This window comes from Pseudorca crassidens, chromosome 1 (genome assembly GCF_039906515.1).
Source record: "Pseudorca crassidens isolate mPseCra1 chromosome 1, mPseCra1.hap1, whole genome shotgun sequence".
Taxonomy (NCBI): Eukaryota; Metazoa; Chordata; class Mammalia; order Artiodactyla; family Delphinidae; genus Pseudorca; species Pseudorca crassidens.
The window spans coordinates 92,897,783-92,921,526 of record NC_090296.1 but is presented as its reverse complement, the minus strand read 5'-3'; the positions used below and the strand labels follow the sequence as shown (position 1 = coordinate 92,921,526).

At 35.5% G+C, this 23,744-nt stretch overlaps 1 protein-coding gene across 1 annotated transcript in view; it reads left to right on the top strand.

Moving 5' to 3' along the window:
- The window catches only part of FAM227B (family with sequence similarity 227 member B), a 277,213-nt gene that overhangs the window by 14,024 nt on the left and 239,445 nt on the right, over positions 1-23,744 (top strand). The window contains exons 2-6 of the mRNA XM_067746547.1: positions 8,101-8,154; positions 10,394-10,625; positions 18,165-18,232; positions 22,862-22,897; positions 23,363-23,467. Of these exons, the coding sequence (XP_067602648.1) occupies positions 8,104-8,154; positions 10,394-10,625; positions 18,165-18,232; positions 22,862-22,897; positions 23,363-23,467 (492 nt within the window). The 5' untranslated portion in view covers positions 8,101-8,103. The remainder of the gene's footprint in view (positions 1-8,100; positions 8,155-10,393; positions 10,626-18,164; positions 18,233-22,861; positions 22,898-23,362; positions 23,468-23,744) is intronic.

Here is a 23,744-nt window from a genome sequence, read left to right as displayed (position 1 = left end):
TCGGCATCATTTTTCATCAAGGAAACGCAAATTAAAATCACAAGATACAACTACATGCCCACCAGAATTGCTACATTTAAAAGTATTGACAATACTAAATATACAGTAGTACTAAAGAATCCTACATTCTTTAGTAAGAATGTGGAATTACTGGAACATTCATACACTTCTGTTCAGAGTGAAAATAGGGACAACCACTTTGGAAAACTACTTGACAATATCTACTAAAGCCAACCCAGCAATCCCACTCCAAGTTCTATATCAAGTATACCAAAAGACATTAAAAAATATTTCTTATTATCTTGATATAATAATATACAACATAATTTACACAAACAGAAAAGGACTCAAATGTCCATCAAAAGTAGAATGGTTAAATTTTGGTATATGTTATACAATAGAATATTACACAGCAAAGAAAAAACATTACTACTATATGTTGAAACAACATGGATGAATCTTATAGACACAGTGTCAAGTGAAGGAAGGTAGAAAGTGTGCATATTGATTATTCCATTCAAATGAAGTTCAAAAATAGGCAAAACATCTAGAGAGGTAGAAGTAGAATACTGTTTATATTGGGGAGGCAAATGGCTGGAAAGGAGTAAGACGTTATTCTGGGTTACTAGCAATGTTCTGTATCTTGATTTGTACATTGGTTATAGGGGTGTACAGATTTGTAAAAAAAAAAATTATCAATCCGTACACTTAAGAGCTGTGCAGTTCACTGTATGTGTTTTTTACTTTAACAAAAAGATTAAGAAACACAAATTAGTTGCACATATGACTTGGAAAAAACAAGCCATAATTATAACTATTATATTAATATTGGAACTGTAAATGAAGGTATAATTAAAGGTATTTTTAAAGGAATTGTGATAAAATGGATATAGGAGATAAGGAAGGAGAAGGAAGAGTCTAAGATAATTCAGACTTCAAACCTGGATGATTGTGAAACCTTTATAATTAAAAATAAGAACAAGATTTACTGAGTAAGGACTTGTGTTTCAAGCAATGATCATGAATTGTGTTTTGAAAATACTAGGTTTGAATTTAAAATACCTAAATGTAAAATATTTATGCTCAAGTCTTCTATGAATCTTTAGAATAATGTGTCTTAAAAGTCATTATTATGAATAAAAATAAGTTTTAAACCATCAATTACATAGAATTTTAAAATTCAGACATTAAAGATGACCAAAAATCTCATAGCTTTGAATCCCACTCAACACTGATGATACATTAAAGACAATGTGAAATTTTGTAACTGATTTTGGAATTCCTGGGGTAAACTACACGTGAGCGTGATATATCCTTTTCATATCTGACTGGCCTCAAGCTGGTAGTAATTTGTTAAAGATTTTTGTATCTATCTTCTTGAGGGACATTTGGTCTATAATTTTTTTTTGTAATCTTGTAAGATTCTATTATCAAAGTTATTCTGGCTTTATAAAATGATTTAGGAAGTATTCCCTCCTCTATTTTTGAAAGTTACTATATCATCTTCTTTCAATTGTGGTAATTTTTTCTTTTAAGGATTTGTCCATTTCATTTAGGTTGTCAAATTCATTGACATAAGTTTTAAATTATGTGCCGTTTAGTCATTTAATGTGTGAACACTCCCTAATGACATTCCCTTTATCATTCCTGGTATTGATCATTTATATTTTTTCATTTTTTTAACTTCAATCTATTAAGGTATCATTTTTTTTTATCTCTTAAAAGACCAGATTTCAGTTTATTGAGTTCTCTATTGGTTTTATATTTTATTTCATTGACTTCCACTCATATCTTTTTTATTCCTTTTTCTACTTATTTTTAAAATTCTTCTCAGTTTTTTTAGCTTCCTAAGCACTGTGTTTTCTTCTAAGCATAGATTTAGGTGCATCCCACAAATTTTAATACATTGTGTTTTAATTATCTTTCATTATCATTCAGTTAGAAAACTTTCTAATTTTTCTTATTGTTTCCTCTTTGAGCTAGAAATGGATTATTTAATATTCAAGGATTTCCTAAATGTCTTTTTGTTACTATTTTCTATTGTGGTCAAAGAACACACTCTGAATGATTTCAGTTATTTGAAATCTTTGAGACTTGTCTTATGGTACAGCATAGGTCCATCTTGGTGAAGGTTCCATGTTCCCTTACTTTAAAAGATTGTGGGACTTCCCTGGTGGTGCAGTGGTTAAGAATTCACCTGCCACAAGAATATACAGTGGAGAAAAGACAGCCTCTTCAATAAGTGGTGCTGGGATAACTGGACAGCTACATGTAAAAGAATGAAAGTAGAACACTCCCTAACACCATACACAAAAATAAACTCAAAATGGATTAAAGACCTAAATGTAAGGCCAGACGCTACAAAACTCTTAGAGGAAAACATAGGCAGAACACTCTATGACATATATCACAGCAAGATCCTTTTTGACCCACCTCCTAGAGAAATGGAAACAAAAACAAAAATAAACAAATGGGACCTAATGAAACTTCAAAGCTTTTGCACAGCAAAGGAAACCATAAACAAGACCAAAAGACAACCCTCAGAATGGGAGAAAATATTTGCAAATGAAGCAACTGACAAAGGATTAATCTCCAAAATTTACAAGCAGCTCATGCAGCTCAATATCAAAAAAACAAACAGCTCAATCCAAAAATGGACAGAAGACCTAAATAGACATTTCTCCAAAGAAGATATACAGATTGCCAACAAACACATGGAAGGATGCTCAACATCATTAATATTAGAGGAATGCAAATCAAAACTACAATGAGATATCATCTCACACCGGTCAGAATGGCCATCATTAAAAAATCTACAAACAATAAATGCTGGAGAGGGTATGGAGAAAAGGGAACGCTCTTGCACTGTTGGTGGGAATGTAAATTGATACAGCCACTATGGAGAACAGTATGGAGGTTCCTTATAAAACTAAAAATAGAACTACCATGTGACCCAGCAATCCCACTACTGGGCATAAACCCTGAGAAAACCATAACTCAAAAAGAGTCATGTACCACAATGTTCATTGCAGCTCTATTTACAATAGCCAGGACATGGAAGCAACCTAAGTGTCCATTGACAGATGAATGGATAAAGAAGATGTGGCACATATATACAATGGAATATTACTCAGCCATAAAAAGAAATGAAATTGAGTTATTTGTAGTGAGGTGGATGGACCTAGAGTCTGTCATACAGAGTGAAGTAAATTAGAAAGAGAAAAGCAAATACTGTATGCTAACACATATGTATGGAATCAAAAAAAAAAAAAAGGTCATGAAGAACCTAGGGGAAAGACGGCAGTAAAGATGCAGACCTACTAAAGAATGGACTTGAGGATACGGGGAGGGGGAAGGGTAAGCTGGGACAAAGTGAGAGAGTGACATGGACAAATATACACTACCAAATGTAAAATAGATAGCTAGTGGGAAGCAGCCGCATAGCACAGGGAGATCAGCTCAGTGCTTTGTGACCACCTAGAGGGGTGGGATAGGGAGGGTGGGAGGGAGGGAGATGCAAGAGGGAAGAGATATGGGGATATATGTATACGTATAACAGATTCACTTTGTTATAAAGCAGAAACTAACACACCGTTGTAAAGCCATTATACTCCAATAAAGATGTTTAAAGAAAAGTATCCACCTGCCAATGCAGGGGACACGGGTTCGAGCCCTGGTCCGGGAAGATCTCACATGCCTCAGAGCAACTAAGCCCATGTGCCGCAACTACTGAGCCCGCGTGCTGCAGCTACTGAAGCCCATGTGCCCTAGAGCCTATGCTCCGCAACAAGAGAAGCCACCGCAGTGAGAAGACCGAGCACCGCAAGGAAGAGAAGCACCAGCTCACTGCAACTAGAGAAAGCCCACACGCAGCAACAAAGTCCCAACGCAGCCAAAAATAAATAAAATACATAAATTAAAAAAAAAAAGATTGTGGGGCTTCCCTGGTGGTGCAGTGGTTGAGAGTCCATCTGCCGATGCAGGGGACACGGGTTCGTGAACCGGTCCGGGAAGATCCCACATCCTGCGGAGCGGCTGGGCCCGTGAGCCATGGCTGCTGAGCCTGCGCATCCGGAGCCTGGGCTCCGCAACGGGAGAGGCGACAACAGTGAGAGGCCTGCGTACCGCAAAAAAAAAAAAAAAAAAAAAAAAAAAAAAAGATTGTGTATATTCTACAGTTGTCAGGTATCATTCTATAAATGTCAATTAGGTTAAGTTCCTTGAAAATGTTGTTCAGATCTTTTATCTCCTTACTGATTTGTGTGTGTGTGTACTTGATTCATTAGTTACTCAAAGAGATTTTAAAATCTATTGCCTATTATATGATCAGGCCCCTCAAGATGGCTGCTCTCTTCCTCTTTATATATCCCCTGCTCGACCAGCCCCTTCCCCAGCCAGTTATTATTCTAATCCTTAGACCAAAACAGCTCCACCTGCTAGTTTATCAAAGAGAAACATCTGCCCTCATTAACCGAAGGGGCTGTGAAGGACCTGCCTCTGCCGGTTTCCCCGGTAACTGATGAGCCAACCTGATGTTAATTGCCCCTATAAATAGTAGCCTCCTTTTCCCGTGGTAGCAAAGATGGCTGTTGTGTCTTGTGTGCTGTCGGAGGTGAGGTGTGGCTCCAGGCCTTTGGAGTTGTAATTTCCTATCTGTTAAACTATTTATGTCTCTGTCGCTGTTTTCAGGTTCTTTCTTCAGTCTTGCAACTGAGTAATTACAAGGCTTTCAGGCCTGTGAGGTGCAGCCCAACACCTATATTTCCCTTTAGTTTTATCAACGTTTGCTCTTTCTTTTGAAGCTCTCTTATTAGATGCAAATGAATTTGGCATTGGTATGACTTCTTAATGAAGTGACCTTTTATCAGTGTGAAATAACCTTATTTATATCTGGTAATACTCCTTGTCTTAAAGTCTACTTTGATATTAATATAGACACAGTTTTCTTATGTTTCGTATTTACGTGGTTCTAGAAATCCCATTCGCTTCTTTTTTAGAATTTCTATTTCTCTTTAAATACTCCATGTCTTCATGCACTATAATCCAACCTATATTTTAAAATCTTTAATGTGTTTATAATAGCTGTTTTTAAGTCCTTGATGCTAATTACAATCACTGGATTCTCAGTGACTTGGTTTGTATTGACTGCATTTTCTTTTGATTATGGATCCCATTTTCCTTCTTTGTATGTCTTGAAATTATATTGTGTATTGGACATTATGTGGAAAAAATTGTGGAGGCTGAAGTTTTAGTTTTAGTTTTGAGAGTGCAAGCCTTTTTTCTCTCCTTAGTACTTCAAGTGAGAGGCTGATTTTGTTTTTTTTTTTTTAAATACTCCTAGATTTGAGTTGGGCTTTAGGGTTGGCTGCAGCTTTAATTAGATTGAGTTAACTTGTGACTAACCCAAATTTCAACCTCCCTCTTCACAGCCACCTGTTATATCTTGTCAATGTTGAGTTGGTACACGTGTGGAATGAAGTTTTAGCTATTATTGGTTCACCTTTGTACTCAATTCTGTCTGGGCTTCTGGAACCCAAGTACTATAAGAATGTGTTGGCTTACATAAGTTCTGTATCTTTCCAGCCCCTCCTCTTCTGCTTTTCTAACAAAACTCAGAAGTGAGACTTGGGGGCTGGAGAAGGGATTGTTTGGTTGAGTCATTTATTCTTTCATTTGGGTATCTTTCAGAGTCTGGTTAATTCCCCAGCTCATGGTGACTCTTGAGGCCCAGCTGATTTCTCTTTATCTCTTTGAAGTTACTGCCCCATGGCAGGCCAACTCTTCCCTCAGTGTATGCACAGAGCTCACTGTTGGGTAAGGAAGCTGCCACAGCTTTATGCTCACTTAAGGAGATGTTCCTCTCTGGATTTCGGGTCATCAAGGCTTACAGGGAGGGCGGCTTCATGGGCTTGCAAGCTGTGCAGTTGCATAGGACCTACTGATTAGAAGGACCCTATACTAGGTTTTTTGTTTGTTTGTTTGTTTTTTGTTTTTTTGTGGTACGTGGGCCTCTCACTGTTGTGGCCTCTCCCGTTGCAGAGCACAGGCTCCGGAAGCGCAGGCTCAGCAGCCATGGCTCACGGGCCCAGCCGCTCCGCGGCATGTGGGATCTTCCTGGACCGGGGCACGAACCCGTGTCCCCTGCATCGGCAGGCGGACTCTCAACCACTGCGCCACCAGGGAAGCCCTATACTAGGTTTAATAGCCTGATGTTACCATCTTAAAATTCTTATTTTTTGAACAAGGGACTCTGAATTGTCACAAATTATGTAGTCCTGCTTACTGGCATCCACCACTTTTCACTAACCCCATAGAAAAGTAAGATTTTTATTTGGTCTGGGATTTTCATATTGTTACCATGGAAGCATCGGTGTTTTTGCATCCTTCTGCATCCTACCAAGGTCATAAGTCTGTTTAATTTATGCCTCACCTCCTTTTAACTTCCCCACTACAGAACTCTGGGATTGTATATTGAAATTATCTGAAATTTTCCTATGCAAGTTTCACTCCTTCAATTCCTTTTTCTAATTCCCTTTAGTTGAAATGTGGGTATTTTTAGGGCTTTGTACTAGAAGTGGTTTGACAGCCATTACAAAGGGGAAAAAAAGGTAACATTTAAATTGTTTTGAATTGGCTCCTTTGTATTCTGTGCATTTCAAAATATACTGATAGCTTTCTTCTAGTGAAATTGCTGTACTCACTATCCCTGAAGATTATACTGTGAACATTTTTTTTGTCTCTAAGCATTCTGTGCACACCATCTCTTATTTCTTATTCTTCTCAATTTGGCTAGGCCTAGAGCCCGTGTTTTCCATAAAATTTCTTGACAGCTCTGTGCATCTTTGCTTCTGTACACTTGTTTTTTATAATGACTGTCACATATGTCCTTTATTTTATTATTGTATTATCTGTTATATATTTACTTATGTTCATCACATATTTTAAACAGTATTAAGACAGTGAAATACTGTATTCAACCTCAAATGTGTAGTTATTTTTGCAAAACATGGTCTTGTGATTTGTAATCTTGATCATTTTATCTATTGATGTGAAATATGTTCTAGTAAATTAAACTATAATACAATCTTTTCAGACATGTCATCATCAGAACATTAGGGTATTATATTAGGATATCCTGAATTCTTGTTATTTTTGCCTTCTTCTCACTGGTTTTTCATTCTCTAGAAATGGTTTTATTATTTTTTAAAATACTTACACATTTCTTTGACATTCGTCTACTCATTTATTCATTAATTTATACACATCACAGTACTTAATTATGCACTGACCATTGGCCAGTCACTACATGAAATTTTGACACTTCAGCAGTGATTACACTACAGTTTTTGTCCTCATAGAGATACAAATCTGCTGTTGTTACCGTAAAGAATCTTTTGGGGGGCCAAGGAGGGCTTCCTAGAGAAAGCAACTTTTAATTTGATATTTGAAATAAGAGTTAAATAGGCCAAGAATGAATTGGAGGGAGAGGGTTTGGGGCAGGGGAGCCTTCCAAGCAGAAGGACGAATGTGCACACAGTCTCTAAGGCAAGGAATAGCAAGATGTCTTGATTAAAATTAATTTGTCTAATGAAAGAATACATTTTCAACTTACAAAGAAACTACTAGCAAAAATGGGATTATTACTTACTACACTAAAACATTCAAAGATTTAAATTATTTTCACCAGGTCACTACTGTGCCTTTTAAAATATTCCATCAGTAAGAGGAGAACGTTATTATATTACTGGCTCTGAATTTATTGTAGACACCATCCAAGATAGCCCAAAATATCTTGGAACTCTTGTTGGAATTGGAAATGAGGATATTCATCAGGATTCATATGGAGCTTTTCTCCAGGAGCAGTGTATGAGAGGGAAGCGTTTTACAGAATTTGGTTTGGGGGCTCCGAATTTAAACATTGATCTCTGTCCCTTTTCAAAGTTCAAGGACTTAACAAAAGTGAATATTTAACAATATCTTACAGCTCTGAAAATTATAACTTAAGTCCAGTATCATAATGTACTGAAATAAATTAGGTGTAAGCATCATATAAACAATCTGAATTTATGTTAATGAACAATATTGATTTTACTTCATTAGAAAATGCAAGAACCTCCAAAGAACATTGAAGAATTCTTAAAGCTTCAAAACTTGGTGAGTAGAATATACTGTTTTATGGGACTTTAATATATGACTGGTGCACATATCAGTCTTCTTCCTTTAGGAAAAAATAACAATTCTTTTTGATTGCTTATAGAATTACTTTGTCAATTTAAAAAGAAATTGTTGAGAGTTTGATTAGAATTACAGTAGGCTTTTGAAATTACCTTTAGAAACTTAGTCCTTTTAAAAAATACGTTCTAAAATTATATAATGTTAAAGCTATAAAGACTTTATGTGCCACCCTCATCTATCTACCTCCTTAAATGTAATTTTTTACGTTTCAAAATTACCAATATGTTTTTTTCTAATTATGACTATGATAGTCATTTTAGAAAATTAAGAGATAAGCACTGAAAAGGATAAGCATCCTAATTCTATCATTTATAGATTAATCACATATATCTCACTTTTTAAAGTAGGGAAATCATAATCTAATCAAGCTGGTAGAATTTCAAGATACTTTATTCACCTCATACTGTAATTCAGTATCTTGGACAAGAATTGTGATATCTCAAGTCTGGCATAAAGGCTACCTTTTCATAAACCTTTGTGCATATTGTAAAATCTGTTCAAATTCATTTCCATTTTAGCCCCTCCCCACTTTCCCAATGTCCCTAACAATAGCAAGTGATGACTCATACGTAAGGACTATGTTTTCAAATCTGGCTGTCATTCTAATTTGACAATGTTTGTCTCCAGGGAGTATATCTTGTGATCATATCTTATTTTTCTGAGATCTTTGTATTTTTGACACATCCAGATTTTAATGCTGGAAAACTTCCCCAGGTGGTTATGTGTTTTGTTTAAGATGTATGTTTATAGGATTTGGGAGAGGGCACTTATGTATCTAAGTAATATTCTCTTTTTCCAAAATGGCAGGGGCACCTAGATCCTGCTGGGAAACTTCTCCAGCATTAAAAGCTGGGTATTATTCAGGTACCTGTTATCATTAGAGAATACAGTGGGTTTAGGAAGCTTTTAAAGGAAGAAAAATGGAAGTAGAATAGACCAACGCAGGTTTAAAATTTCTGATCTGCAGACTTCAGATTTATTCCCATTTAAGCTAAATTCTCAGAATATCTTACCCAAATCCTCTTAAAGAGTTTCATCCTGTGAAAGTTCCTACTATTCCAGAAAGCATTTTCTTATTCACAAACCTTTAATTGTGTCAGCTGTATTTCTTTGTTTTGGTATTAAACAATTTTATTAAAAGATAAACTTAGATTTGCAAATATTAATGTTGTGATTCCTCTTTCCTTCCCTTCATTTCCCTTTCTTTTCTTCCCTTTCCTTGTTCTCCTTCCTTTCCTGAACAATGTACTCCTAAGGCCATTTGGCGGCCAAAACAAGGCAGCATCCACATTGGCGGGGGAGGGGAATGTTCTGTGGTCGCCCAGAGCAGCCTTTCTGAACTCAGCCACCGTGAGGGAAGGTATCCATGTGATACCACAGGTGCTGGGGTCCAAGGGGGTGAGGATGGTATTCACATGTGGCCTTGGGTGGGGAGGTAGTTCAGGAAATGTGGAGGTAGGCTATGGCCTGGTATGAGAAGTCAGAGCCTAAGCAGGATGAGAGGGGCATCCACATAGTGAAGAGTCTGGCAATAGATAGGAGAGATTGGCTACCTGAAAAGATGGATCAAATAAGTACATATATTTAGGATAATGGCAGCTAGGGTTTTCACTGTTGGAGATGTTAATTATAATATGGAAAGAGAAAACTAGAATGTTTGAAACTGGAATTAGAGTTATCAGTATGAACTTGTGGTTTTAATTACATAGACTGAGGAACTGTTGTAGACTGAAGGGGACTAAAGACATATGATGCTTAAACACAATGTGTGATACTGAACTAGAGCCTTTTGCTATAAGGAGCATTATTGATTTAGTTGATGAAACTTGAGTAAACTCAGAGAATTAGATAGGAACAATGTAACAATGCCAATTTCCTTATTCTGATGGTTTGTTTTTAGAAAATAAATGCTAAAGTATTCAAGGATGATGGGGTCATCAGTCAAGTAAGCAACTTACTTTCAAATGATAAAAAAAGGGTTTTTAAAGCATCTGAAACTTCTAAAGTTTATGTTTTTTCCCACAAATTAAAAAAATGCATTTAATAAAAAATGATGCTATAGAATAAAGCCTGAATTTCAGCTCATTGATTTTTGAACTCTTCTATTTAAATTCATTTAAAAAATGATTTAAGTTGTATTGTCTCACATTTTTTGCAGGATCACTGGCCAAAGGAAATCCATTTTGGGGATAATGATAAATTGTTATGTACTCTGAAGAAAATAAAAGAAGATAGTTCATTTGCTTCAATTTATACACATCTACGGGGAAATGTCCCGCGAGTACATGATGCGGCCATGGCCATGGAGTCAAGATTAGCAGAGTGTTCAATTCTTCTGAAAAACCATGTCTCTGGAATATTTGAGTGGAACAGAATAACTTCCAGGACAAGTAAACCTTATTTTTTATATGCGTAAAGTAATTGTCACTCGTGTGTGTGTCTATCACTGTGTGTGTGCATTCTCATAAAGAATGAAATCCTAAGATATAAAATATCAAAACATAAATTTATTCTATTTTAAAACCTCTTCATTTCAAAATGGTCCAATTTGGATTTTTAGTTGAAAATGAACATTTGGATTCAAAGAAAGTGTTGCTAGGATAAAGCCTAAAACAGTTCTGACCTTTGAGCTGGAGCAGAAGTAAGCAAATATCAGGAAAACAGGGTTGCATCAACGAATATTGTTACCAGAGACAAGCAAGTCAGCAAGAGTCAGGAGATTAAAAACAGTTAGACCTACAACCCAAAGTAAAAGGAGTGAGACTTGAACTATATGAGCTAAGTTAATCTGTGGGAAGTACCTAGCATTCACTATTGGATAACTGCAGACTGAGTGAAAAGCGTATCTGTAAGTAATGATAATTTTTACTACTTTTCAGTATTTATATAACCTTTACCTAGTTGTGTTTATTAACACTTTCACAATAGTTTTAGATACTAATGGTGATTCTTATCTTTTTCTTTATTTAACGGGCAAACTTGTAATATATGTCTTTTTTTTTTTTAATCTTTATTGGGGTATTATTGCTTAACAACGTTGTGTTGGTTTCTGCTGTAAAACAAAGTGAATCAGCTATGTGCATATGTATATCTTCATATACCCTCCCTCGTGCACCTCCCTCCCACTCCTCTAGGTGGTCGCAAAGCACCGAGCTGATCTCCCTGTACCATGCAGCTGCTTCCCACTAGCTATCTGTTTTACATTTGGCAGTGTATATAAGTCCATGCCACACTCTCACCTCGTCCCAGCTTACTCTTCCCCCTCCCTGTATCCTCAACTCCAGTCTCTACATCTGCTTCTTTATTCCTGTCCTGCCCATAGGTTCATCAGAACCATTTTTTTCTTTTTTTTTTTAGAGTCCGTATATATGTGTCAGCATACTGTATTTGCTTTTCCCTTTCTGACTTACTTCACTCTGTATGACAGACTCTAGGTCCATCTGCCTCACTACAAATAACTCAATTTTGTTTCTTTTTATGGCTGGGTAATATTCCATTGTATATATGTGCCACATCTTCTTTATCCATTCATCTGTCGATGGATACTTAGGTTGCTTCCATGTCCTGGCTATTGTAAATAGAGCTGCAATGAACATTGTGGTACATGTCTCTTTTTGAATTATGGTTTTCTCAGGGTATATGCCCAGTCGTGGGATTGCTGGGTTGTATGGTAGTTCTGTTTTTAGTTTTTTAAGGAAGCTCCACACTGTTGTCCATAGTGGCTGTATCAATTTACATTCCCACCAACAGTGCAAGAGGGTTCCCATTTCTCCATACCCTCTCCAGCATTTATTGTTTGTAGATTTTTTGATGATGGCCATTCTGACCAGTGTGAGGTAATCATTTCTCTAATGATTAGTGATGTTGAGCATTCTTTCATGTGTTTGTTGGCAATCTGTATATCTTCTCTGGAGAAATGTCTGTTTAGGTCTTCTGCCCATTTTTGGATTGGGTTGCTTGTTTTTTTGTTATTGAGCTGCATGAGCTGTTTGTATATTTTGGAGATTAATCCTTTGTCAGTTGCTTCGTTTGCATATATTTTCTCCCATTCTGAGGGTTGTCTTTTGGTCTTGTTTATGGTTTCCTTTGCTGTGCAAAATCTTTTAAGTTTCATTAAGTCCCTTTTGTTTTTATTTCCATTTCTCTAGGAGGTGGGTCAAAAAGGATCTTGCTGTGATATATGTCATAGAGTGTTGTGCCTATGTTTTCCTCTAAGAGTTTTATAGTGTCCGGTCTTACATTTAGGTCTTTAATCCATTTTGAGTTTATTTTCATATGTGGTGTTAGGAAGTGTTCTAATTTCATTCTTTTACATGTAGCTGTCCCATTTTCAAAGCACCACTTAATGAAGAGGCTGTCTTTTGTCCATTGTATATTCTTGCCTCCTTTATCAAAGATAAACCCACGTACATATGGTCACCTTATCTCTAGGCTTTCTATCCTGTTCCATTGATCTATATTTCTGCTTTTGTGCCACTACCATACTGTCTTGATTACTATAGCTTTGTAGTATAGTCTGAAGCCAGGGAGCCTGATTCCTCCAGCTCCATTTTTCATTCTCAAGGTTGCTTTGGCTATTTTGGGTCTTTTGTGTTTCCATACAAATTGTGAAATTTTTTGCTCTAGTTCTGTGAAAAATGCCAGTGGTAGTTTGATAGGGATTGCATTGAATCTGTAGATTGCTTTGGGTAGTAGAGTCATTTTCACAATGTTGATTCTTCCAATCCAAGAACATGGTATATCTCTCCATCTGTTTGTACCATCTTTAATTTCTCTCATCAGTGTCTTATAGTTTCCTGCATACAGGTCTTTTGTCTCCATAGGTAGGTTTATTCCTAGGTATTATATTCTTTTGGTTGCAGTGGTAAATGGAAGTGTTTCCTTAATTTCTCTTTCAGATTTTTCATCATTAGTGTATAGGAATGCAAGAGATTTCTGTGCATTAATTCTGTAGCCTACTACTTTACCAAATTCATTGATTAGCTCTAGTAGTTTTCTGGTAGCATCTTTAGGATTCTCTATGTATAGTATCATGTCATCTGCAAACAGTGACAGTTTTACTTCTTCTTTTACGATTTGGATTCCTTTTATTTCTTTTTCTTCTCTGATTGGCTAAAACTTCCAAAACTATGTTGAATAATAGCAGTGGGAGTGGCCAACCTTGTCTTGTTTCTGATCTTAATGGAAATGGTTTCAGTTTTTCACCATTGAGAGTGATGTTGGCTGTGGGTTTGTCATATATGGCCTCTATTATGTTGAGGTAGGTTCCCTCTATGACTACTTTGTTCAGGGTTTGTTTGTTTTTTTTTATCATAAATGGGTGCTGAATTTTTTTAAAAGCATTTTCTGCATCTATTCTGATGATCATATGGTTTTTATCCTTTGTTTTGTTAATCTGGTGTATCACATTGATTGATTTGAGTATATTGAAGAATCCTTGCATTCCTGGGGTAAAGCCCACTTGATCATGGTGTATGATCCTTTTAATGTGCTGTTGTATTCTGTTGGCTAGTATTTTGCTGAGGATTTTTGCATGTATATTCATCAGTGATATCGGCCTGTAGTTTTCTTTTTTTGTGATATCTTTCTCTGGTTTTGGATTCGCGGTGATGACCACCAGATAGAATGAGTTTGGGAATGTTCCTCCCTCTGCTATATTTTAGAAGAGTTTGAGAAGGATAGGTGTTAGCTCTTCTCTAAATGTTTGATAGAGTTCACCGGTGAAGGCATCTGGTCCTGGGCTGTTGTTTATTGGAAGATTTTTAATCACAGTCTCAATTTCAGTGCTTGTGATTGGTCTCTTTATATTTTCTATTTCTTCCTGGTTCAGTCTCGGAAGGTTGTGCTTTTCTAAGAGTTTGTCCATTTCTTCCAGGTTGTCCATTTTATTGGCATATACTTTATTGTAGTAATCTCTCATGATCCTTTGTATTTCTGCAGTGTCAGTTGTTACTTCTCTTTTTTTTTTTCTAATTCTGTTGATTTGAGTCTTCTCCCTTTTTTTCTTCATGAGTCTGGCTAATGGTTTATCAATTTTGTTTATCTTCTCAGAGAACCAGCTTTTACTTTTATTGATGTTTGCTATTGTTTTCTTCATTTCTTTTTCATTTATTTCTGATCTGATCTTTATGATTTCTTTCCTTCTGCTAACTTCAGGGTTTTTTTTTGTTCTTCTTTCTCTAATAGCTTTAGGTGTAAGGATAGGTTGTTTATTTGAGATTTTCCTTGTTTCTGGAGGTAGGATTGTATTGCTATAAACTTCCCTCTTAGAACTGCTTTTGCTGCATCCCATAGGTTTTGGGTTGTCATATTTTCATTGTCATTTGTTTCTAGGTATTTTTTAATTTCTTCTTTGATTTCTTCAGTTATCTCTTGGTTATTTAGTAGTGTATTGTTAAGCCTCCATGGGTTTGTATTTTTTACAGTTTTTTTCTTGTAATTGATATCTAGTATCATGGCTTTGTAGTTGGAAAAGATACTTGATACAATTTCAGTTTTCTTAAATTTACCAAGGCTTGATTTGTGACCCAAGATATGATCTATCCTGGAGAATGTTCCATGAGCACTTGAGAAAAATGTGTATTCTGTTGTTTTGGGATGGAATGTCCTATAAATATCAATTAAGTCCATCTTGTTTAATGTATCATTTAAAGCTTGTGTTTCCTTATTTATTTTCATTTTGGATGATCTGTCCATTGGTGAAAGTGGCCTGTTAAAGTCCCCTACTCTGATTGTGTTACTGTAGATATCCCCTTTTATGGTTGTTAGCATTTGCCTTATGTATTGAGATGCTCCTATGTTGGGTGCATAAATGTTTACAATTATTATGTCTTCTTTGTGGATTGATCCCTTGATCATTATGTCGTGTCCTTGTTTGTCTCTTATAATAGTCTTTATTTTAAAGTCTATATTTTCTGATATGAGAATTTCTACTCCAGCTTTCTTTTAGTTTCCATTTGCAAGGAATATCTTTTTCCCGCCTCTCACTTTCAGTCTGTATGTGTCCCTAGGTCTGAAGTGGGTCTCTTGTAGAGAGCATTTATACGGGTCTTGTTTTTGTATCCATTCAGCCAATCTATGTCTTTTGGTTGGAGCATTAAACCATTTACATTTAAGGTAGTTATCAGTATGTACGTTCCTATTACCATTTTCTTAATTGTTTTCGGTTTGTTACTGTAGGTCTTTTCCTTCTCTTGTGTTTCCTGCCTAGAGAAGTTCCTTTAGCATTTGTTGTAAAGCTGGTTTGGTGGTGCTGAATTCTCTCAACTTTTGCTTGTCTGTAAATGTTTTAATTTCTCCATCAAATCTGAATGAGCTCCTTGCTGGGTAGAGTAATCTTGGTTGTAGGCTTTTCCCTTTCATCGCTTTAAATACATCCTGCCACTCTCCTCTGGCTTGAAGAGTTTCTGCTGAAAAATCAGCTGTTAACCTCATGGGGATTCCCTTGTATGTTATTAGTTGTTTTTCCCTTGCTGCTTTTAATATTTTTTCTTTGTATTTAATTTTTGATAGTTTGATTAACATGTGTCTTGGTGTGTTTCTCCTTGGATTTATCCAGTATGGGACTCTTTGTGCTTCCTGTATGGGGCTCTCTGTGCTCCTGGACTTGATTGACTATTTCCTTTCCCATCCATGTTAGGGAAGTTTTCAACTATAATCTCTTCAAACATTTTCTCAGTCCCTTTTTCTCTTCTTCTTCTGGGACCCCTATAATTCAAATGTTGGTGTATTTAATGTTGTCCTAGATGTCTCTGAGAGTGTCCTCATTTCTTTTCATTCTTTTTTCTTTATTCTGCTCTGCGTTAGTTATTTTCACTATTTTATATTCCAGGTCACTTATTTGTTCTTCTACCTCAGTTATTCTGCTATTGATTCCTTCTAGAGGATTTTTAAGTTCATTTATTGCGTTGTTCATCATTGTTTGTTTGCTCTTTAGTTCTTCTAGGTCCTTGTTAATCACTTCTTGTATTTTCTCCATTTTATTTCGAAGATTTTGGATCATCTTTACTATCGCTACTCTGAATTCTTCCAGGTAGACTGCCTATTTTCTTGTCATTTGTTTGGTCTGGTGGGTTTTTACCTTGCTCCTTCATCTGCTGTGTTTCTCTGTCTTCTCATTTTGTTTAACTTACTGTGCTTGGGGTCTCCTCTTCACAGGCTGCTTTTGCTGTCTGCTGTCAGTGGGTGAGGTTGGTTCAGTGGGTTGTGTAGGCTTCCTGGTGGAGGGGACTGGTGCCTGTGTTCTGGTGGGTGGGGCTGGATCTTGTCTTTCTGGTGGGCAAGACCATGTCTGGTGGTGTGTTTTGGCGTGTCTATGACCTTATTATGATTTTAGACAGCCTCTCTGCTAATGGGTTTGGTTGTGTTCCTGTCTTGCTAGTTGTTTGGCATGGGGCATCCAGCACTGGAGCTTGCTGGCCATTGGGTGGAGCTGGGTCTTTGTGTTGAGCTGGAGATCTCTGAGAGAACCCTCACCACTTTATATTACATGGGGTCCAGAGGTCTCTGTTGGTCCAATGTGCTGAACTCGGCTCTCCCATCTCATAGGCTCAGGCCTTCCATCAGGCCGCAGCACCAAGACCTTGTCAGCCACACAGCTCCAAAGTGACCTCTCTGTGATGCTCCCGAGGTTATATTCATAGAGTTTTGTCAAAATGAGAATCACCTGTGATGAGAGGGTGCTCTTGGCTCCTGTGGCATCTCTGAGGTGCACAGTGGCATTGGTTTTTTGAGTTGGAAAGACTGAAAACTGGATTAAGCTGGCCACTGCAGGAAGCACTCGTGCTGCCTACATGAAGAAGCTTTGCTCCTCATATATGTCTTAAGAATGATATTGGTTGTACTTATAAAGTATTTTCTGTGTATTAAATAAATATAATAGTTATATTATTTAGCTATTTAATATCCTTTTTTGGACCTTGAGTTTTCAAAATCTGAGAATGTGTTTAAATACAATACTGTTAAATTCACTACTGTTACAATTTTCTTATTGAATTTTTTTTTTTTTTTGACTGTGTTGGGTCTTCGTTGCTGTGTGTGAGCTTTCTCTAGTTGCGGCGAGCGGGGGCTACTCTTTGTTGCATCGCAGTGGCTTCTCTTGTTGCGGAACATGGGCTCTAGGTGTGCAGGCTTCAGTAATTGTGGCATGCAGGCTCAGCAGTTGTGGCTTTTAGGCTCCAGAGCGCAAGCTCAGAAGTTGTGCCACATGGGCTTAGCTGCTCTGCGGCACGTGGGATCCTCCCGGACCAGGGCTCCAAACTATGTCCCCTGCATTGGCAGGCAGATTCTCAAGCACTGTGCCACGAGGGAAGTCCCTTATTGAATTTTTAATTATTTTAATTTAAAAAAATATTTTTGAAATTATACAAGCTACATATATATAATTGTGTGACTATATAAACATATAGGGAGAGAGAGAGAGCACATATGTATACTTTTAAAAAATAATTTTTTGTATATTCATTGTCCTCTATGTGTAAATATCAGAGCTTGGACTCTGATATTTAAGTCTAGGTTATCTGACTTCAAAGCCCCCCATAGTCTTTCACTGGGCCATACTCCAAAGTACTGTACTGTATTGAATATAAGGTGACAGTGAAACAACCAAATGTAAGTGGCTGAGCTGTTTGAAAAACATGGGCTTGTTCAGTAGTAAGGGATTAAGGTAAAACTTTGGATATAGGAATAAGTACTAAAGATGTATTAGTTGGAGCATGACATTTCTAAATAGCAAAAGGAAACAGGAGATATAATTATTCAACTAAGACTGATTCAACTAAGACTGTGTGTGTCTAGCATTATGCTTGTCAAAATAGCTAGATGATCTCATTGAATGGTTTTATATATAATCGACTTAAAGTATTTACATTTTTCTCAATTTTAAAGGCTATTTATGTATTTATATGTTGTGAATTCTCATTTTTTTAAAGGTTCTCATGGAAAATTGGAACAATATAAGGAATTTCTAAGGAATTACCATAAGGAAAAGAAGATAATGGTATTGTATTTGTTTTCATCTTCCTTAAAAAATTATATTTTCACAGAAAATATAATCACTATAATTTCATAGATAAGTACTAGTAACATTAAAAAATTTCCTTTTAGTCTTTTATCATCTATCTATCCCTGTTTTTAAAATATTTGGACTCATATTTTTCTTTACACATACATTATGAGTGTTGGCATTTTCACATCACTACAAGTTATTTGAAGACTTATATTTCATCCTCTGGTTATTTAAAAATTTATAACATCTTAGGGATACAGGTCCTATATCAGTCATTTTCCTTTAGGAAAAAAATAACAGTTATTTTTACTGCCTGTAGAATTACTTTGTTAATTTTTTTTAATCTCTTTGAGAGTTTGATTAGAATTATATTTTGAATTACTTTGAGAAACTTAGTCCTTTTCAAAAATACATTCTAAAATTAAAGCTATAAAGACTTTAAGTGCTACCACTCATCCATCCACCTCCTTAAATGTTTTTTAAATTTCAAAATTACTTTTTATGTTTTTTCCTGATTATGACTAAGGTAGTCATTTTAGAAAATTAAAAGAGATAAGCACTAAAAAGGCAAGTATCTTAATTTTATCATTTATAAATAAATTACATATATCTCACTATTGTCATTTTCATTGTTCTTTAAAAATTTTTTAGAAAATTCAAATTAAACTATTTCTAATTCATTAAATGTTTTATGGAATTTTCATCATTAAATATCATTCTACATCATTTCAAAAATAAACTAATGTAATAGCCCTTTTGTTGGACGTTTAGGTTAGTTTTCATTATTCATTATTATTTACTAAGGTTCTGTGAACAGAGCTAAAAATTGTGCTTATGCATGAGTATTTTCTTAATATAAATTTCAGAAGAGGAACCACATGGGAAAAATGTGAAAAACTAAGTGTTTTGATACATACTGCCAAAATGTTTTCTAGAAAGGTGGGACCAATTTGTATTTGTAACAATAGAGTCTGTGATTGATCCCTTACCCATCCCCTTGTCAATATTTAATATTGTATTTTTTAATGTTTGCAAATTGACAGGCATAAATGTTATCAGTTGCATACATTTCACTAATGAAGTTGATTTTTTAGTTTTTTATTACGTTTTGTGTTTCTGTTATTATGAATTGCCTATTTATGAACTTTGGGCATTTTTTAGCTGTTCTTCTATTTCTAAGAGCTGTTTATGCTTTAAAACTATTAACACTTCTCAGTAACATATGTTATACATACTTATATTACTTTCTTGGTTGCCTTTTAACCCAAAAGTATTTTTTCACTGTATAGAATTTTATATTTTCATGAATCTGTAATTTTTTATTGAAATCTTATGCCTTTAGTACCATAATATTAAGAAAGCTTTCTTCGTTACAAGATCATACATATATTCACCTGTGTTCTCTTATATTGTTCTTACAGATTTATTTTTTTGTGTTTAATTCCAGTGTTTATTTTTATGCAAGGGAGTAAAGCATAAGGGTGTTATTTTAGGTCTATCAGTAGATTTGTGTGCTTTTTTAAAATTTATTTTTTTATTGAGGTAACATTGGTTTATAGCGTTATGTAAGTTTCATGTGTACAACATTATATTTCTAATTCTGTATACCTTACAGCATGCTCACCACCAAAATACAGATTCTGCCTGTCACCACATGTTTGATCTCCTTTACTCATTTAGCCCTCCCCACTACCCCTTCCCCTCTGGTTACCACTACTCTATTCTCTTTATATGTGTTAGTTTTTTGTTTGGTTTGGTTTGTTCATTTTTTTGGTTTGTTTTTGCTTTTGTTTTTTGTTTTTATATTCCACATATAGTCACATAAAAACGTGTGATTTTCTTCATATAAGTTCTACACATTCCCTGTTAAATGTATTCCTAGGTATCTTAAATTTTTATTACTAATGTCCATGAGATTAGTTTTCCATTATGTAATTAAATGGGTTATTGTTGGTATATAGGAAATTATTATTGGTATAGGTATATTACTCAACAGTGTTACCAGTTTCTCATCTTGTCTGACTGACTCAGAAAGAATGATAGTACTTTGCTATTAGGTACAGCTTTAAATGTTTAGATAACTTTTTTCAGATTAAAGAAATTTACTCCAAGTTTAATAAAGATATATGGATGTGGGTATAGATGTAGATTAAATATTAGATTTGAATATAGATATCGCTGTACACAAAAACTAAAAACATCTTTATGGTTTGAAATGGAGAGAAAAATAATCCACTGTGATGATAGCAAAAGCTATTTTAAGCCTTTCATGTGTGAATGTGGCAGATTACATTAACAGCTTTTCAGAAGTTGAACCATTCTTATATTAGGATATATTTTTAATGCATTACTGGATTTGGTTTGTTTTTTGGATTTTACATCTGTGTTTGATAAGTTATGATTATCTTTTTTGGTTTTGGTATAAAAATTATACAAACTTCAGAAAATTAGTTACTTAGCTTCATCTCTTTAGTCTATAGATAGTTTGTTGAATATAGGGATATCATTTGTTCTTGATGTTTGGCAAAGTTGCTTGTGAGCTTTTATTGATTTTATTTATATTTTGCAGAGGGAATAGGTAGGTTGGTAGAAAAGCTGTCTGGAAGTTAACAGGTCCATAAATACCAACTTGTGTAGATTGTCAAAACATATTCAGTGAAAAAAAGCAAGTTACCAAGTAATATGTACAGTTAATATCATTCCTTTAAATTTTAAAAACATACCAAAAGTCTATATATTCTTTCTATGTATATACACATATATGTAAATGTATTTTAATGGAATTGAAGGGGTGCAAACCAAACAAATGATAGTAACTATCTCAAGGAAGGGGAACACACGGTTTGAACTAGAGATCGTGGTAAAAAGGGATCTAATTTTATATTTTATTATATGTAAACTTCATATTTTATCTTAAATAGTCTTAAGCAAATACTAAAATAACAGTAATCCATTCTAGGTCGTGGGAACATGGGAACACTGGTAGTTACATTATTCATTGTGATTTCTGTATTAATTTTCAAAAGAATTTCAAAATTCTAATGAATTTTGACTTTCCAGGATCTATTGAAATGACCTTTAGATGAATTACACTAACAAAATTTTAATAATAATTTTTATTGAATATGTTTTTTGGCTGCGTTGGGTCTTCGTTGCTGCATGTGGGCTTTTCTCTAGTTGCGGCAAGCAGGGGCTACTCTTCATTGCAGTGCACAGGCTTCTCATTGCGGTGGCTTCTCTTGTTGTGGAGTGTGGGCTCTAGGCACGCGGGCTTCAGTAGTTGTGGCTTGTGGGCTCTAGAGCGCAGGCTTAGTAGTTGTGGCGCACGGGCTTAGTTGCTCCGTGGCATGTGGAATCTTCCCGGACCAGGGCTTGAACCTGTCACCTGCATTGGCAGGCAGATTCTTAACCACTGTGCCACCAGGGAAATCCAGGATTTTAACATGAATTATTTATATTTTTGTGGTATCTTTTCCAGGTTGTATGACCAAGAACTAGTTCTGTGTTACTATTAGTCTGTTCCTTGAAAGGTGTTTCTTTGCTTCCTGCAGAATAAAGCCAGGACTTTGAGATTAACATTAACATCTTTCTAAATCTGACACCGTCTTTAACGACCAGTTATATCTGTACCTGTCAAGCACATAGCCTTCTTTCTTATAATTGATCTCACTTTCCTTCTCCTTTTTATCCCTTTGCACATTTTTTAAAAATGCCAGTAATGTGATCCTCTTTCATTTAGCAATCTGTAATCATCCTTTCAAATTGGTTTCCTATGTCTTCTCTTAAATAATATATGTTATGTGTGTATGTGTATAAAATTTGCCTGTAAGCCTATGTATTTGGGGAGGAAATGGGTATATGGAAAATAATAAACAATATATTAACATGTCTAGATGATCAAAAACTAATTTATACAGAAGGCTTCTTATTCTCTGTGTAAAGTAGTGTGGTGGACACAAAGATGTTCCTCCCAGATTCCCCTTCAAGGAAGGACCCATTGCCCCAACTGCTAAGAGTGCTGTTAGGGGACACCCTTCAGCTGCAGCCCCTTCAGGGATTGCCTCTCACAGAGAGAACTTCCTCTCCCAAGTAAACGACCATCCAGGAGCCACTCACATACAATGACTAATCAAGTCGGAAACAGAAAGGCCTGGCAGTTTCAATCAGGTGCAGAACAACTACTATGGGTCCTTTCAGTTCAGAAGCTCTGCTTAGGGTCAGGGCTGTTAGACTTGCATCATAGCTGACTTCTCAATCTTCCCTTTCCTCTTGCCTTCCATAGATATTAATCGCAAAGTCACTCCCAATAAACATTCTGAACACTAAATTCTACCTCACAGTCTGTTTCCCAGTGGACCCAAACTGCAATAAGTAGTTTGTTTATATTTCTATCATAGCCCTTATCTCTTTGTGTTTTGTATACGTATCTGATTCCTCTCTTGCCCTCTGACTAACTTGAGGGCAAGGAATATCTTTGCATTCCCAGCATCTAATACAGCAACAGCATTCTAGGCCTCACTAAGAGATGCATACACACACACACGTTAACTGAACAAAGTTACAAAGTATAAATATTCTTAAATTTAAAATTTTAAAGATTTTATTTTAAATGTTTTCCAGCTTTCAGATGACATGGAGACAAAGAAGGATATAGAGGTATTTACAATTTCTGTTTTATGAGATTATATATCAAAAGTATTATGTGGATCTAAAAGAATGTTTACAATAAGATAGATAAAGCTATAAATTTAGATAGGGGCCCCAGGAGAGAAAGTTGGAAACAAATACAGAAGCGTTCTTTTTCTGCCTAGTCCATTTCTTTATGTGTAGTGTAGCTAAAATTCTTGGTAATTTGAGCTATGTCAAAATTAGTTCTGAAGTAATTGTTTTTACTTTTAGATTTGGCATATGAATATGTCAGTGCTCTTAATTTCATAGAAACAGATAATATGAAGATTTTTCTTAGGTGGGATAAATATATTTTACTTATTTTTAGTAAAAGTATGTAAAATAATTATGTTAATGAATGATAGTTAAATATCTGTCTTCTGTAGACATATGAGACTACTATACTGAAAAGAATGAAGTAATTCCTGTTCTGTGGTATTTCCCTCTTTCTAGGGTTGCAACTTCCCAGGATTCAGAACAAATGAGCTTACTCAACTACCCAGACATTTGAATGCTGAACAGATTTATCTTTTTATTTTAAAAGCCCATAACTTTGACGTATGTAAACATTATTTTATTATTATTGTGTGATATATTTTGAGAATATGATTTAATGAATTAGACCTTAATTTAAAGCTATGACAGATTAGGTGTTAAGCAAGATTTAATTCTTTTGGGCATTAAGTCTGGCAGGAAAGACCAGTGACATTTTTTTTTTTTTTTTGCGGTACGCGGGCCTCTCACTGTTGTGGCCTCTCCCATTGCAGAGCACAGGCTCCAGACGCGCAGGCTTAGTGGCCATGGCTCACGAGCCCATGCCGCTCCGCGGCATGTG